The 17,500-nt window shown below is 39.1% G+C and overlaps 2 protein-coding genes across 2 annotated transcripts in view; one reads left to right on the top strand and one right to left on the bottom strand.

Annotated features, from left to right (window-relative positions):
- LOC137977596 (leucine-rich repeat and WD repeat-containing protein 1-like) overlaps positions 1-17,500 on the bottom strand; it is a 55,808-nt gene that overhangs the window by 12,898 nt on the left and 25,410 nt on the right. Inside the window, exon 12 of the mRNA XM_068824867.1 lies at positions 3,647-3,729. Within this exon, the coding sequence (XP_068680968.1) occupies positions 3,647-3,729 (83 nt within the window). The remainder of the gene's footprint in view (positions 1-3,646; positions 3,730-17,500) is intronic.
- LOC137976080 (neuropeptide FF receptor 2-like) lies at positions 12,181-15,922 on the top strand. The gene has a single exon (XM_068823345.1). It carries the CDS (start codon positions 12,206-12,208, stop codon positions 13,295-13,297), a length of 1,092 nt encoding a protein of 363 aa, XP_068679446.1. The 5' UTR covers positions 12,181-12,205; the 3' UTR covers positions 13,298-15,922.

Raw genomic sequence — 17,500 nt, 5'->3', positions numbered from 1 at the left:
CTGACCAACTCCGGCACTTTTCCCAGTTTAATGGGGTAACAAGACCTTGCCCTAGCTGTAGGAAAGGCAAATGACGTAATCTCGTCATTACAACTCCGCGCCCCAAAACGGCAAAACAGCATTGACGGATTATTTAAAATAAATCGTCTGTAAAATATCTTGAACTAAATTTTTTAACATACTAACTGTTGATGTAAAAAGGCCTGAGAAACTTGTCAACAATGTTTTGCATTTTTTCTGTACGTTGTCAAACCGAAGAAATACTGTATGGGCTGGAAATGCACTTGATGTTTTGTTACAAAGAATTTTGGATTTATCTTACAGAGTCAATAAAATCATGTTTACCGTCATTCCTATCCAATTTATGTTGTAACTCTATTAAGCGGCCAACCACTATTGAGCGGCCACTTTTCAAAGTCCCGAGGGTGGCCGCTTAATAGAGGTCGGATAATAGACCAATTTCGATATATTAAAATTCAGTCCTAATTAAAGACAGCATCTCGAGACTCTGGGGAATAAAGATAAGGATTTGTATGAGTTTATTCCCCAGAGCCTCGAGATGATACCTTTTGTTTAGGATTGAATTTTCATAAATCGAAAGTGATCTATTGGTTCTGCGCGCGATCACGTGGGTGCCCAATAGACCTTATTCACGATGGCCGCCATTTTGGATTTGCTATTATCATGCAAATAAGCTACACACTTCTGAGGGGCAAAAAACACAAGTTCGAGAGGTTATAACGAACATCTTAGCCACACAGATGATTTGTTTCACGTTCATTGAATGTTTATCACCTAATTAGTAAAAGAGAATGATTACACAAGTTACTTCGATGTTTCTTTAGTGAAAAATGAGCAGAAAGCGAAGTAGAAAGTCAAAATGTCCACGGCAATCCAAAGATATAAAATTATTATAAAAGGTCCTTAATTCTAAATTCTAAAATGTACTTTTAGCAATGTTAGCTCAATATTTCGGCGAGCCGATTTTCCGCAATTTGCCTTTTTTCCAATGTTTGCCCCCCAGCATAACAGATGGCTAATTTGCATGACAATTTGAAAACCAACATGGCGGCTATCGTGAGTGAGGACTATTTCAGGTATCCAATTTAAACAACTCCAAATTGAATACCTGTAATTGGACACCTACGCCATTCGCGAGTCAATCACACACGCACTTGGATTGAGTCTTTCTTGCTATTTTTCCTACTGTTTGCAAAATAAATCGAATATCATTTTAACTTTTTCACACAAAAAAGGTATTAAAAGACGTTATAACCTCGAATTTTGAACTCTGTTGTACTCGCCTCAGTCCTATTACTATTACTAATAAACTCTGGCCATCAAGAATATTTACAACAAGGAGACAACGTTACTGTTCGCGTTATTTTCAAGTTAGAGATAGAGATACGAAATTCCTCTTCGAGTGTTGAAAATATATGAGAAGAGATTTTTCGTATCTCCACGCAGCCATGCAATTTTCTATTTATTATATAAACACCAGTGAAATACTAAATCATTTCACAAAAGGCATCGAAGGGCGCGATTTTTGTATGTAACCATAGAAACAGAGATATTTTCACGTGTGAAGATATTATGTTTTCGCGCGAAAGCTCACTCGGTATTTTATCGGTGTTTATATAATAAATTGCGTTATTGTTAATATTTACTTGAGATGTGGAGTCAGAGGGACACAACGGTGAACGGTAAATGGACACTTTGTGATGCTTATGTGTAGCTATGTGTCAAAGCTGGTAGGGGTACACTAACGTTTTATCAAATGTTTGATGGCTTTTCTAGTCTGACAAGAGCAACAAGAAAAAGAAGAAGAAGAAGAAGAAGAAGAAGGAAGAGGAGGAGGAGTACTGCACAGGTATCGCAGAAGTCATGGGTTCAAATACCTTTCAAGTTAGCCCAGATTCTTTACACCTTCTTGTTTGTCCGGGTCATAATCTTTAACAGGAGAAAATGAGGGGACAGAGAAGGAGGTTCCCGGTCCAGCCCTTGGGATATGTCATCTCCACGAAAGTTATTTTTAGACGAGCGGAAGTCTTCCGAGACGTCCGCATGCGGGCCAACCTCGGTCCGATGTTTGAAAGAAAATATATATTCATCAGCCTTCCACGTGCGACATCATTTTCTCTTTTCACTAAGAACCTGAGAGCGAGGCAAGACTGCATGCGGACGTCTCAGAAGCCAGACTTCCGCTAGAACAAAGACTTCCGCTCGTCTAAAAATAACTTTCGTGGACATAACATATCCCGGCCAACGCCTTGAGCCTCCCTCTCTGTCCCCTCATTTTTTCTTGTCTTTAAGTAAAGTGACTTTAAATTGCTCAATCTTGCAAAGAAATGTAAGCAAGTTGGACCGTTAAAGTCATCACCTTGCACTCAGTGTCGGGCTCCAAATGTAGTTTCACGTAATTTACATCAGTGTAAATACTACAACTTCTACTATCCAACTTTTTTCTCCTTAAAATATGTTTTCCGTGTACCTATTACGAGTAAATAAAACCATTGAAAATGGAAGGTAACCGTGCTTGTTTCTTCGCAACACGATGATAAATGGATGGCAAAAGGGCAATAGACCAATTTCGGTAAATTAAAATTCAGTCCTAAACAAAGGTTGTTTACCATTTACAAAAAATTCGGAAATTTCGGTTGGAATGTAAATGGTAAGTCTATTTTGGTCTTCCCAAACGGAAAAATTTCCGCAGAAAACGGGATTTCTTGAAAGGTAGTCCAAAATCCCCAAACGAAATTTCCAAACGGAAAACTTGTTTACCATTTGCATACTCCCATGATTTTGCCTCCCGCCAGACTCTCTCCGTAACCTTGAACGGATTTTGTAAATGGTACACGCCGATCCCAACTAAATTTCTTACCATTTGAACAAACCTAGCACCAACCGGTTTTTGCTTGTAAATGGTAAACAACCAAAAGGCATCATCTCGAGGCTCTGGGGAATAGATATAAGGATTTGTATGAGTTTATTCCCCTAAGCCTCGAGATGATGCCTTTTGTTTAGGACTGAATTTTAATATATCGAAATTGGTCTATTTCGGCTTCAAAATGATCATTTTCCGCAAAACGACTGGAGCGAGTTCCAAAACAACACCTTCTTAAGGAGCAGTCGTGGCTCAGATGGCTAGTGCGCGGCTTTCAGAGCGAGAGGTCCCCGGTTCGATCCTCGGTGACTTAAACGTCTGTGTCGCCTTTCCTCCGCTCCGTGTAGCTACAGCTTTAAATACTCGTAAAACGGAGCACTGACAGAGGGAGGGGGGTAAAGGCCGCAACGTCGGCTTCCATTGATACCAGCCTCGTAGCTGAAGGAACTACCGACGTTAAATAAAGTGACTTTACCTTTACCTTTAAAGAGTTATCATTATTGCACTTAAAAGCTCTTGAACAGCAAAAGCAGCCTTTGTTGCCTCTCTTCAGATGGCCGGCGTGAAACGCTGCCATCTCTGTAGTCGCACTGATATGTGCATTATGAGACCGTTTGTAACTGCCATGATCTAAAAATCTTGAAAACGCTTGAACTTTTTGTGTTTCATATAAATGTCTTTCATGAATGTTCGTCATCCTGGACATATCTGTACAAGAGAGTTCACCATTGAAACATTACACAAAAAAAAAGCTACCCTTACCAATCAGGTTGTTTGATAGACACACAATACTGTCCAGAGGTACTGTCTTTTTCCCCGGAAAATCCAACTTTCCAAAATACGTTCTGCAAAGAATAAAGTTATTATTTATAAACATTCAGCAGCATTATCTTGGTCCTGTACAAGTAAGACTTAGTTGAGAGCATCATGATTTTGGAATGCAACATTAAATCAGATCCGAAAATCTTGCCACCTCGGAAATGGAAGGACTAACTGACAATGAAGACTGCCCCTGAGATTTGTATAACCATATTGTATAAGTATTTATGTATATTTGTGTACACTGTAAGGGGCTTAATTCAAGTAAGCGTATTAATGTCTTCTCATATTTTTATATCTCACTGGAGTTGGCGCGGCAGTGACTCGAAAAATGGTAGTAAATTCTGACACTGGGAAAATGTCTGATGTCATTACGAAGGCAAGTCAATCACAAACACACTATCTGTAAGTCTCTGGCTTATCTCTGGTTTCCGTAGCATCAAGCGACTAGGAGTATTTCTACTCCCCCCTCCCCCCCCACCTCGCTAGTCCCCCAGCATTTCGCCGGTACCCATTTATACACGGTCACTTATTTCTATCCCTCAAACTGACATTTCCCTTTTTGTTCAACTTACACGACGTACAATCTACTTTAGACTTCAAATCTACTTCAACGAAACAAACATTTTAAACAAGCTGAGAAGATTCACAATAGGCGAGGCAAAGAGTTGAACCCGGATCGATGGCTTCCCCTTGCAGTTTCCGATATCCACTAGACTAACGAGACAAGCTCCTGGAAAATCGAATTTCTTAGAGTATTGACATAGTAGTACCCAGCAAAAGAATTGAAAGTTAACCGTCTTCAACGGAGTTATTACACCTAAATACTGTAGATCAGCGCGGCTTGGCTTATAAACGCTATTTCTTGTTGAACTTAAGCTCCAATTCTGCCTGTTTTCGTTCTTTTTACAGCGGTAAGCTTATCATATTAAGGGTGCGTTCGATTGACCCTATTCCGGAATAAGAATACGTGGAGTGATGATTTAAAACGGTGTGTCTGGCGCTTTTGAAGCAACAAGGATAATAAAGATACGTTTAAAATAGCATTTTAGCAAGTGTTTGATAATTTTAATGCGAGTCTCCGTAAAAACGAAGGATTTCTCACTTTTATTCCATGTATTCCTATTCCGGAATGCGGTCAATCGAACGCGCCCTAAGATGGGATATTGCGTCGTGTAATTGTTACGAAATGTCCAAAGTCAGTTTGACGGATGGCCATAAGTGTTGACCTTTATACACCTGGGTGGAGAGAGGCACAGTGAGAGTAAAGTGTCTTGCCCAAGAATACAACACAATGGCCCAGGGCCAGGACCCGGAACCCGGACCACTGGATCCGGAGGCGAGCACTCTAACCATGAGGCCACCACGCCTCCCACACAAAAAATACACTATACTAGTATAAATAAATGAGATATGTCCAGGTTTGCACACGCAACTGCGAAAACCGCAAATCTTGCGAATTATCGCAAAAAAAAAAAAAAAAAAAAAACCGCGCACCGGTGGCTCAGTTGGTTGTGCATCGGGCTGTCACGCGGGAGGTCGAGAGTTCGACTCCGGCCGAGCCAATCAACAGGGTCTTAAAATAACGCAAATAATCGCAAAAAACGCACAAAAACGAAATGATAGAGAAGACAAGACCTCGACAAGACCCGCGATGTTAGCAATTTTAGCGAAAATTGCAAATTTTGCGAAAAATCGCAAAAATCGTAAAAAGTGAAAAGACAGAAAAGACGCGTCCACGAGAAGACTCGCGATTTTTGCGCTTTTAACGATTCTAGAGAAAAATCGAAAAGATCGTAAGAGCATGCGAACTTCATTCTGGAACAAAATATTGTGGTGTCATGTTTGAGTGAATGTAATGTAAAAAGTGCGTAGTGTTAAATTGCATCTGTTATGAAGATTCTTCTTCAGTAAATTATAATCATGTTTGGTAATCTCTATTTAAAAAAATTGAAAAGAGGAGAATGAACTTCTGCGATATTGTTTATTTCAGGCAGTAGTTTGTAGGCAGTTGCTGGGCAGAGTTAGAATGTACATATCATGGTTATGCATTTGTCAAACCCGATAAGTCTCGTTGTTATGAGTAACAGGAACTCGCTGCAAGCTCATCATTGACAGCTCTATTGTGACTCCATACAATATGCGCAAACATCACGAAAATCTGGATTCTTGTGGGAGCTTTTTCAAGCTGATCTCTTTACAGTTCTATTGTGCTTATTAGAGAGGAAAAAGAAATTTCCCAATTTTCGATTCGCTGCAAAAATGTTCAATTAAGAGCCAACTGGATTCCGCAATGCTGGCAGATGAAAGCAATGCAATGAGTAGTTGCGAAAGAAGCCTGAAAAGAAAATTCATTCCAGCTGCTTTAGTTTCTCTCAGCTGCAATGATCAATTTCGCTTAGAGTGATGGAAACAGCAACATGAAAATATAGTTCGCCATACGCTAATTTCGTGTTGTTTCACGCGGGTCCAAGAATTTAATTGTATCGAGGGATAAAAGGGTGTCCATCAATTAACCCTTTCACCGCCATAAATGCCAATTTACACTTATAGATTTTACTTTGTCTAACGCCAGACGAGCCCTTGGCGGTGAAAGGGTTAAAGTCCTCAACCAAATTTAAATGCGTGGTACTTGCAATCCATTTATACACTTACGCAGATATTGTTGCTTTTGATAAAACATTTATTTTTTTCTTATATATTTAATAAAGCTTACGCGAACGGTCGAGACGTCCGATTTCAATTGAAACGTTCTTGAAAAAGTCGTATTTATTGCGTTTCGAGTTGCAAAATAATCATACAACCCCGCATTTTTAATAAATTCACAAGATTTAGTTTTAGGCAGTAGTTTGTAGGCAGTTGCTTACAGAACGAGCAGAGTTAGAATGTACATATCATGGTTATGCATTTGTCAAGCCCGATAAGTCTCTTTGTTACGAGTAACAGGAACTCGCTGCAAGCTCATCATTGACAGCTCTATTATGACTATTATGCGCCAACATCACGAAAATCTGAATTCTTGTGGGAGCTTTTTCAAGCTTATCTCTTTACAGTTCTATTGTGACTTATTAGAGGGTGGGAAGACATTTCCCAATTTTCGATTCGCAGCAAAAAAGTGCGTAAATTAACATCTGTGTAACTTTGTAGCCTCCTGCTTTTGAACGAATCCAGTAAAGAAGTACAAGCATTGGCTATGCATTATATAGTTAAATGCGATATGTTAGCGATTTTCGCAAATTGTGCAAAAATTGCCAAAATCGTGATTCTTGTCGGGGACTTGTTTTCTCTATCTTTTCAGCCTTTACGAATTTGGCGATTTTACGGTAAATTCGCAATTTTCGCAAAAATCGCGAGTCCTAGTTGGGCACTTATCTTCCTCTTTTCAGCTTTTAAGAATTTTGCGATTTTTCGCAAAAATCGCCAGTCCTGGTTGACGAGTATAGCTCCATCTTGCCCGCTCGGGTAGGCAATCAAAGAGCGGGATTTGGTTTAACTTGCCCGCTCACGGAGCTAGCCATATAATGTAAGTCCATTAGCGATCTCAGGCTAAGCCAACCTAACCCATGACAGAAATAAGTCAATTTGATACCAGTAAATAACCAGAATATCGCCATCCGGAGGCAAATTTACCTGCCTATTTCGGCCATGAGATTGCTTCCATTCTACAACCTTTTTTTAAGAACTAAAGACTGCTAGCATTTGTTGATTCCTTTCGTTTGATCTGTGTAATTTAATAAATAACGTTGACCACACAATCTGTCATCTGTCATCAAAATCAGCAGGATGCTTAATCCGTTAACGATTTTTGGAAGCGTGTGGCGACGTAAATGTTCAATTAAAAGCCAACTGGATTCCGCAATGCTGGCAGATGAAAGAAGCCTGAACAGAAAATTCATTCCAGCTGCTTTAGTTTCTCTCAGCTGCAATGATCAATTTCGCTTAGAGTTATGGAAACAGCAACATGAAAATATAGTTCGCCATACGCTAATTTCGTGTTGTTTCACGCGGGTCCAAGAATTTAATTGTATCGAGGGATAAAAGGGTGTCCATCAATTAACCCTTTCACCGCCATAAATGCCAATTTACACTTATAGATTTTACTTTGTCTAACGCCAGACGAGCCCTTGGCGGTGAAAGGGTTAAAGTCCTCAACCAAATTTAAAATGCGTGGTACTTGCAACCCATTTATACACTTACGCAGATATTGTTGCTTTTGATAAAACATTTATTTTTTTCTTATATATTTAATAAAGCTTACGCGAACGGTCGAGACGTCCGATTTCAATTGAAACGTTCTTGAAAAAGTCGTATTTATCGCGTTTCGAGTTGCAAAATAATCATACAACCCCGCATTTTTAACAAATTCACAAGGCTCTGGCTGACACAGACAGCATTTTTATTAGTTAATTAGTGATCTTTGAAATTAAAAAAAAAACTGGGGAATTTAGTTTTAGGCAGTAGTTTGTAGGCAGTTGCTTACAGAACGAGCAGAGTTAGAATGTACATATCATGGTTATGCATTTGTCAAACCCGATAAGTCTCGTAGTTATGAGTAACAGGAACTCGCTGCAAGCTCATCATTGACAGCTCTATTATGACTATTATGCGCCAAAATCACGAAAATCTGGATTCTTGTGGGAGCTTTTTCAAGCTTATCCCTTTACACTTCTCTTGTGACTTATTAGAGGGTGGGAAGAAATTTCCCAATTTTCGATTCGCAGCAAAAAAGTGCGTAAATTAACATCTGTGTAACTTTGTAGCCTCTTGCTTTTGAACGAATCCAGTAAAGAAGTACATGTACATGCATTGGCTATGCATTATATAGTTAAATGCGATATGTTAGCGATTTTCGCAAATTGTGCAAAAATTGCCAAAATCGTGATTCTTGTCGGGGACTTGTTTTCTCTATCTTTTCAGCCTTTACGAATTTGGCGATTTTACGATAAATTCGCAATTTTCGCAAAAATCGCGAGTCCTAGTTGGGGACTTATCTTCCTCTTTTCAGCTTTTAAGATTTTTGCGATTTTTCACAAAAATCGCCAGTCCTGGTTGACGAGTATAGCTCCATCTTGCTCGCTCGGGTAGCCAATCAAAGAGCGGGATTTGGTTCATCTTGCCCGCTCACGGAGCTAGTCATATAATATAAGTCCATTAGCGATCTCAGGCTAAGCCAACCTAACCCATGACAGAAATAAGTCAATTTGATACCAGTAAATAACCAGAATATCGCCATCCGGAGGCAAATTTACCTGCCAATTTCGGCCATGAGATTGCTTCCATTCTACAACCTTTTTTTAAGAACTAAAGACTGCTAGGATCTGCTAGCATTTGTTGATTCCTTTCGTTTGATCTGTGTAATTTAATAAATTACGTTGACCACACAATCTGTCATCTGTCATCAAAATCAGCAGGCTGCTGAATCCGTTAACGATTTTTGGAAGCGTGTGGCGACGTAAATGTTGAATTAAAAGCCAACTGGATTCCGCAATGCTGGCAGATGAAAGCAACGCAATGAGTAGTTGCGAAAGAAGCCTGAAAAGAAAATTCATTCCAGCTGCTTTAGTTTCTCGCAGCTGCAATGATCAATTTCGCTTAGAGTTATGGAAACAGCAACATGAAAATATAGTTCACCATACGCTAATATCGTGTTGTTTCACGCGGGTCCACAGAACTTAATTGTATCGAGGGATAAAAGCAGATATTGTTGCTTTTGATGAAACATTTAATTTTTTCTTATATATTTAATAAAGCTTACGCGAACGGTCGAGACGTCCGATTTCAATTGAAACGTTTTTGAAAAAGTCGCATTTATCGCGTTTCGAGTTGCAAAATAATCACACAGCCCCGCATTTGTAATAAATTCACTCTGGCTGACACAGACAGCATTTTTACTAGTCCATTACTGATCTTTGAAAGAAAAAAAAAACTGGGGAATTTAGTTTTAGGCAGTAGTTTGTAGGCAGTTGCTTACAGAACGAGCAGAGTTAGCATGTACATATCATGGTTATGCATTTGTCAAGCCCGATAAGTCTCGTTGTTACGAGTAACAGGAACTCGCTGCAAGCTAATCATTGACAGCTCTATTATGACTATTATGCGCCAAAATCACGAAAATCTGGATTCTTGTGGGAGCTTTTTCAAGCTTATCCCTTTACACTTCTATTGTGACTTATTAGAGGGTGGGAAGAAATTTCCCAATTTTCGATTCGCTGCAAAAAAGTGCGTAAATTAACATCTGTGTAACTTTGTAGCCTCTTGCTTTTGAACGAATCCAGTAAAGAAGTACATGCATTGGCTATGCATTATATAGTTAAATGCGATATGTTAGCGATTTTCGCAAATTGTGCAAAAATTGCCAAAATCGTGATTCTTGTCGGGGACTTGTTTTCTCTATCTTTTCAGCCTTTACGAATTTGGCGATTTTACGGTAAATTCGCAATTTCCGCAAAAATCGCGAGTCCTAGTTGGGCACTTATCTTCCTCTTTTCAGCTTTTAAGATTTTTGCGATTTTTCGCAAAAATCGCCAGTCCTGGTTGACGAGTATAGCTCCATCTTGCCCGCTCGGGTAGCCAATCAAAGAGCCGGATTTGGTTTAACTTGCCCGCTCACGGAGCTAGCCATATAATATAAGTCCATTAGCGATCTCAGGCTAAGCCAACCTAACCCATGACAGAAATAAGTCAATTTGATACCAGTAAATAACCAGAATATCGCCATCCGGAGGCAAATTTACCTGCCAATTTCGGCCATGAGATTGCTTCCATTCTACAATCTTTTTTTAAGAACTAAAGACTGCTAGGATCTGCTAGCATTTGTTGATTCCTTTCGTTTGATCTGTGTAATTTAATAAATTACGTTGACCACACAATCTGTCATCTGTCATCAAAATCAGCAGGCTGCTGAATCCGTTAACGATTTTTGGAAGCGTGTGGCGACGTAAATGTTCATTTAAAAGCCAACTGGATTCCACAATGCTGGCAGATGAAAGCAACGCAATGAGTAGTTGCGAAAGAAGCCTGAAAAGAAAATTCATTCCAGCTGCTTTAGTTTCTCGCAGCTGCAATGATCAATTTCGCTTAGAGTTATGGAAACAGCAACATGAAAATATAGTTCACCATACGCTAATTTCGTGTTGTTTCACGCGGGTCCAAGAATTTAATTGTATCGAGGGATAAAAGCAGATATTGTTGCTTTTGATGAAATATTTAATTTTTTCTTATATATTTAATAAGGCTTACGCGAACGGTCGAGACGTCCGATTTCAATTGAAACGTTTTTGAAAAAGTCGCATTTATCGCGTTTCGAGTTGCAAAATAATCACACAGCCCCGCATTTGTAATAAATTCACTCTGGCTGACACAGACAGCATTTTTACTAGTCCATTACTGATCTTTGAAAGAAAAAAAAAACTGGGGAATTTAGTTTTAGGCAGTAGTTTGTAGGCAGTTGCTTACAGAACGATCAGAGTTAGCATGTACATATCATGGTTATGCATTTGTCAAGCCCGATAAGTCTGGTCGTTATGAGTAACAGGAACTCGCTGCAAGCTCATCATTGACAGCTCTATTATGACTATTATGCGCCAACATCACGAAAATCTGAATTCTTGTGGGAGCTTTTTCAAGCTTATCTCTTTACAGTTCTATTGTGACTTATTTAGCTTTTTAAGAAATGAATGAAACAGAAGTCGATAATTAACCTTTCATCAGTGCAAACCAACAAGGAGAGATAGTCTCAACGAGATATATTGCAAAAGCCAGACCAGCTGGCGCGGACCGAATAAGTGTCTATACTTGTTCTATTTGGTGTATTTGTGCTGCGAAAACGGAGTGCAGACGGTATCTCTTTCTACCGAGGAGACGAAGATAGGCATAAGTCACAGAGCTCCTGCTGAACACGAAGCTATGCGACTTCTGTTCTTCCTGTAGGTTACTCTGGGGTCTTATTAACTGTTATGTTCCTCAAGATTGCCTTTTCATCAACGGGATCGTTTGAATTCGGCAGTTTTCAGTAACACTGAGCTGCAGGCACCAACCTTATTCGCTCGGCTGAATAAACATATATAAAGCAAGTTTGCAATGTTGCAGCGACTAAATAAATAAGAAGACATCTAATAACCAGTAGATAAAATTCGCAGCAAAAACGACCAATTAATCGATGCGAATACAAGTAGAGGGAGGTGCGTTGAATAAAGTTTTACTGATAAAACCCGGGTTGCGAACAGCTGGATAAAACGGAAGAGAATGTCAGAATCAGAATTGCATTGTTGCTTCGTCGAGGGAGTTCGAGACGTTAATATCCTAAAACCTAAGGACCTCTTCTACATCTTAGAGTGCCTTCAATATTGGATTCTAGAGACAAAAAAAAAAACGTTTCGCTCAAAATGACCGAGGTAATTTGCATGATAAAGTGAAGTTGTTGACCGTGTGGTGAAGTTTCTTGTCATGATGAGTTGCTCGAGTGTATGGTGAGGAAAAAGGCGACTTCAAAAAAGCAGAATAATGGCATTAAATTCCTCCTCTAATGCCACCTTTGTTACCACGGAAAATTTCACTGCTGCTGAAACGGAACGATGTCCTTCTCTCACAGAAGACAAACTTGAAGTTAAGATCATCAAGATCTTGGCCTACAGTATAGTTTTGATCGTTTCTCTCTTTGGAAACTCTGTTATCATTGCAACTGTGATCAGGAACCGACGGATGCAGACAACTGTAAACTATCTCATTGCAAATATGGCGGCATCTGATTTATTTATTTCAGTGTTTGCGGTGCCGATGAAAATCTCCGAAATCGTAAAGGGTCCTCGAAGATGGCTGATCGAAGGATCTTTGGGATTAATTTTTTGTCAGCTGATCTATTTTTTCCAAGACATTTCATTGGTTGTTTCGATCCAGAGCTTGGTCGTCATTGCTGTCGACAGATATCGCGCAATTGTTTTTCCATATCGCCCCGCCGTAATAACTCCAAAACGATGTAAAATTGTTATCGCACTGGTATGGGTGGCGTCGATGAGTTTACACAGCATTTATTTCTTTATTATTCGTCTTACTTCCAACAATAACACAACATATTGCATTTTCAGCTGGGAGCCAAAAATGTTCTCTGATCCTAAAAAAGCCGAAGAAGATTATGCTGTAGCTGTCTTGGTTCTTGCGGTGATCGCTCCATTTTTAACTTTAGCACTATTGTACACTCGAATTATACGGAGTTTGAGAATTCAAGGACTCGCAATTTATAGTAAATCAACAGTTCAACTCAGAATTTACAAAGAAAACGGAAAAGTCATAGCAAACATCTGCACTATAGTTATTGTATTTGCGCTTTGTGTTCTGCCACTGTTCGTGTACGGAATGTTGTTTTACTTTGTGTGGAAATGGGAAATGCCGTGTAACATGAATCAATTGGGATTCGCTGTGCATTTTGTTTTATTTTCAAATGCTGCCATAACTCCCCTCATTTACTTCGTATTTAATGATAAATATCGCCGAGGATTGCAACAGGTTTTAAATCAGGTCCAGTTTTGCCGCAAAGACCGCGATGATAACATTGATGCCAATGAAATATGTTTAAACCATGGGAACGCCAATTCATAGATGACGGCGTAAATATTCCAGTCCTGTTCATCATTTTATCATGGACATCATCTTAATTATCATTTTCATCGTTATTGTGGTCATATTCGTCATCGCTATCGATCGTCATCATCATCATCATCATCACTACACTTGCAGCAGACAAGTCGACTTTTGTCAAGGCTCGGGGAGTCGTTTTCCCCAGACAGCAAACTCACGAAAACGGACTTTTGAGAAGGTCTACGTCATCACCCTCATTAGGCATGTCCCGATTGTGCTGGGCATTTTTTTGAGCACTTTTTCGAATTTGGAGCACCACTTTACCTTTTTAGCACTGTTGAGAACTTTCCTGATTTTTGGGCAAAACTTGAGCAATTTTTTCGCATTTTGTAATTGGGCAACATTTAAAGCGGTACTACGACCAAAAAAAAAAATTGTTTTTCCTTTGGATTTCAAAACTATGTTAACTAAACACTAACTCACCCAAGTTTTAAGTTCTGATTTTAAAAAGACACCTGCTTATTTTAGCTGGAATTTTCTTATTTATTGGTCCGCCATTACTAACTTCAAAATCTTGAGAGAGCTGGGCCGAGGGGAAAATGACGTCAAACACTCTCTAGTTTAAGAATGCAGTGCGTGTGTACGCGGCCTAATTAATATGCAGCACGGGAGTTTCGGGCTTTCAGACTTTTAAACCCGTGTTTTGCATATATAATAAATTACGTTTACACGCTGAAATTTTAAGCTAGTGAGTAAATGACGTCATTTTCTCTAGATCCAACTCTCTGAGGTCCAATCGGCCAGTTTTGAACGTGAGTAATGGCGAACCATGAAATCCAAAACTTACACTCAAAATAAACAGCCTTTGGAGAAAACTCAAAGCTCAAAATTTTGTCAGTTAGGTGTTAAGCGAACACGCTTTCAAAATCAGAAGAAAAAAAGGAAATGATTTTTTGATCATAGTACCACTTTAAGCACTTTTTGCAATTTTCCGCATGCCACATGTTTAGAGCAATATTTTGTCTTCGAAACGTTTTCAGTGAGCCAAGTCATTTTGAGTGATTGCACCTTGTCGCCTGACTGTCGTCATGCAAATGCACGAGCAAGCATCGCTGTTTAGTCCAGCTGCTGACCACAACTTTTTTGTGATTGTGATTTAAGGTGGGCAGACATGAGGGGTCATGTCGCAGAGACATGTTGCAACGACATGTTCCTGCGACAAAAAGGTGTGTAGAACAGTACACACTGGGGAGACATGTAGCAGGGACAACATCGCAACATGTGCACACACATGAAAATGTTGCGGGTACATGCGATATGTTGCAGCACAGTGTCCCATGAACTTCATGGGACACGTAGCGGGGACATAATCACCCCCAAATTGGTGTTGCACAATTATAAAAGTATCAGTTCACACGTGGGACATATCGCTGCAACATATCCCTGAAACATGTACCAGCAACATTTTCATGTGTGTGCACATGTTGTGATTTTGTTTCTGCTACATGTCCCCGCTACACGAAACTACTACATGTCGCCTCAGTGTGCGCTGCACAAGTTTTTTGTCGCTGCAATATGTCCCTGCAACGTGACTGGAATTTAAAGGAACAAAACGGTAAGATTATTTCAATAGCCTATTTGAGATCGCATAAGGCAGACGAAAGTAACGAGACCGGCTACCCAACTGTCGCATCTACGTTCTACAGTTTATGTTTTCTAGAAAGTTCCAAACCCATATTCTGCATCGCGAGTAAAACTTCTAGAATTATGCGACTTTGAAGCATGTAATTATTCAAGTTTTCCTGATACCATTAAAATTTAAACGTGTACCTTTGTTTTTTCTGGTCTTGGCTTTTAAGAGTAACATTAGTACAAGTTCAGATGTTTTTAAATTTTTTTGTGTCCTAAGCAGAAAACATCTCCTGCACGGTTCTCAGGAATGTTTTACCTGTGCGTCGCGAAAGCAAAATTCTCATTTAACCTCTGAATGCATTTGAGTTACAATTTAATTCATATAATTGAACAACTAATGTTGTTCTTCCAAAAAAAAACCAATCCCGTCCTGTCCGAGGAATAAAATTCGCTTACTTATTGATTTTCATGCAAGGTCTGCTCTAGATTTAAGTCGGAAACAAGCCCCAAGATCTCGATCGTTCGTCTGTAACTATAAGAAGAAAGGAAGCTCTTATGGAACCAAAAAGTTTAAATTTCCTTTAACTAAAATTTATAGAGTCATTTTAAAAAAGGCTTTGCTGCAGACCCTTCCAACATATAAAATTACGGACTTGATCATGTCTTAAACTAAATGTTTAGTTAAACGTGGTTTAGATTATTCGTTTGTAATGGCACGCACACCGACCCAAAATGGACTAACTGCTGATCGACCTTAGAACCAACAAAGCGCAAACAAGAGGTGGAGCCGAAGAAACGCTTGTGCAACTAAACAAGGAGGAGAAGCCGAAATGTCTAAGAAAGACTGAAAGAACGTGCAAGGAAAGACAAGGAAGTCGATTTAGATCTTCAGTTGTAGAACACACAAAAAGAACTTTAATACAGTAATCCTGTTCATGCATAGAGAGCCAATGGCTAACTCGTCATTGGATAGGTCAGTGTCAATTTGATAGCCCTGCAAAGCTGATGATGCTGTTTTCAGGAGATGATAGATGTGGGTAGTGTATCAAAGTGAATTTAATATTGTAACTAAGTAAGTTTAATGTGCATAAATTAAAGTACACTTAGAGTTTTTCTCCAGTCTTGTTTTTCACATTTTCATAATACTATACATTCATTGCAGTATCTTTTGCGAAATAACAGTAGACTCGCAGTCTTCTATTTCACTAAATTTATCATTTGGGCATGTGATATACTTATCAACAAAATTAACAATGTTATCATTTTTTTGTACTGGGGTGCATCCTTAAAACAGAGCTATAATGCATGAATGTGAGATCTTCTTTGCGGGAATTCAACTCTAGAAAAAGTTGACTATTTTCTCTATAGGCATTGCATCACTCTTCAAAATATTATCATGAACAAACAGAACTAGACCTTCTTCTGGGGCAACACTTAAAATAACATCACCATGTTCAGTCATATCAGGTATCAGGTTCTTGTAATAAGGTGTGTCCATTTCCCCGATGGTCCTTCCTCTATTTCACATCAATCATCCACATCATCATCATTTGTATCACTACTGTTTTCAGTACTGGCATTTGCTGTCTGTTCTTTATTCGCAACAAGCAAATTGTTTAAAGTTTCTCTGACAGGTTGGCAGACTTTGAAGAATTCTGACCATTCTCCATTTTGTTGAATTTCTATGAATTCGTTTTGGAATAATTCACTTGTTTTGATTACATAATTGATGGAAAACAGCTGAAAAAAAAAACAGCTCTGCCACAAACATCAAAATAATGGTGTCATTCCGTGTTGAGCTAATCTTCATAATAATAATAATCATAGTGATGTATGTACAAGGGCTCATATCTCACCACCTCTTTAAGGGACCTGGGCTTAATTCGAAATCATCGGACATCAATATCTTCCCAACAGAAGCAGACAACCCTTGTGCTTCGTTAATTTATGCTGAGCTTATCATAATTTGAACATAACAAACACACAACTGGTGATTCTTATGCTTAAAACTTCTGATTCGAGAAAACCACACCCGTATCACACATATGAATGTTTCACTCAAGTTTGACTGCTGTTTGTGATTTAATACGGCTCTGGTCACTTGCATGATACGTTTGTTTGATGATCAAAGAAATATAAACTTCGATTAAATGCATACAGATCTTTAAAGCGAAAGTACGGCCTAGAAAAAGTTTCTTTGAATCGAAAGTTCTTTACCTGTATTGTCATACTTGACCAATCATTTGGGCGCAATGTGTTTAACAGCCAACAATAACGCTTCAAAAATGGGCAATTTTAAATTGAAATCCGCCATCTTTGTTTTTGTGTACGCAAACGAGGCTATGCCGTAGCAATAGTTAAGGATTTCTCCGGATGACTAGAAGTACTTGATGTAAACAAGGAAAACAGCGCGAGGAAAGCGATACTTTGTAGACTTGATCTTAATCCAGAGGGTAAATTGTATTGATATCGGCTCCACAATCAGAACAGATTTACCTCGTGGTCGTTAAACAGGGTTTTATATGTGAGTTATATGCAGGAGTTTTACGAAGCGAAAGAGAGCTTGCAGTGCTATCCCGCGCTCATTGCTGT

Source organism: Montipora foliosa, chromosome 11 (genome assembly GCF_036669935.1).
Source record: "Montipora foliosa isolate CH-2021 chromosome 11, ASM3666993v2, whole genome shotgun sequence".
NCBI classification, from domain to species: Eukaryota; Metazoa; Cnidaria; class Anthozoa; order Scleractinia; family Acroporidae; genus Montipora; species Montipora foliosa.
Note: the sequence above shows the minus strand (reverse complement) of the source record. Positions and strands in the feature narration are given on the sequence as shown.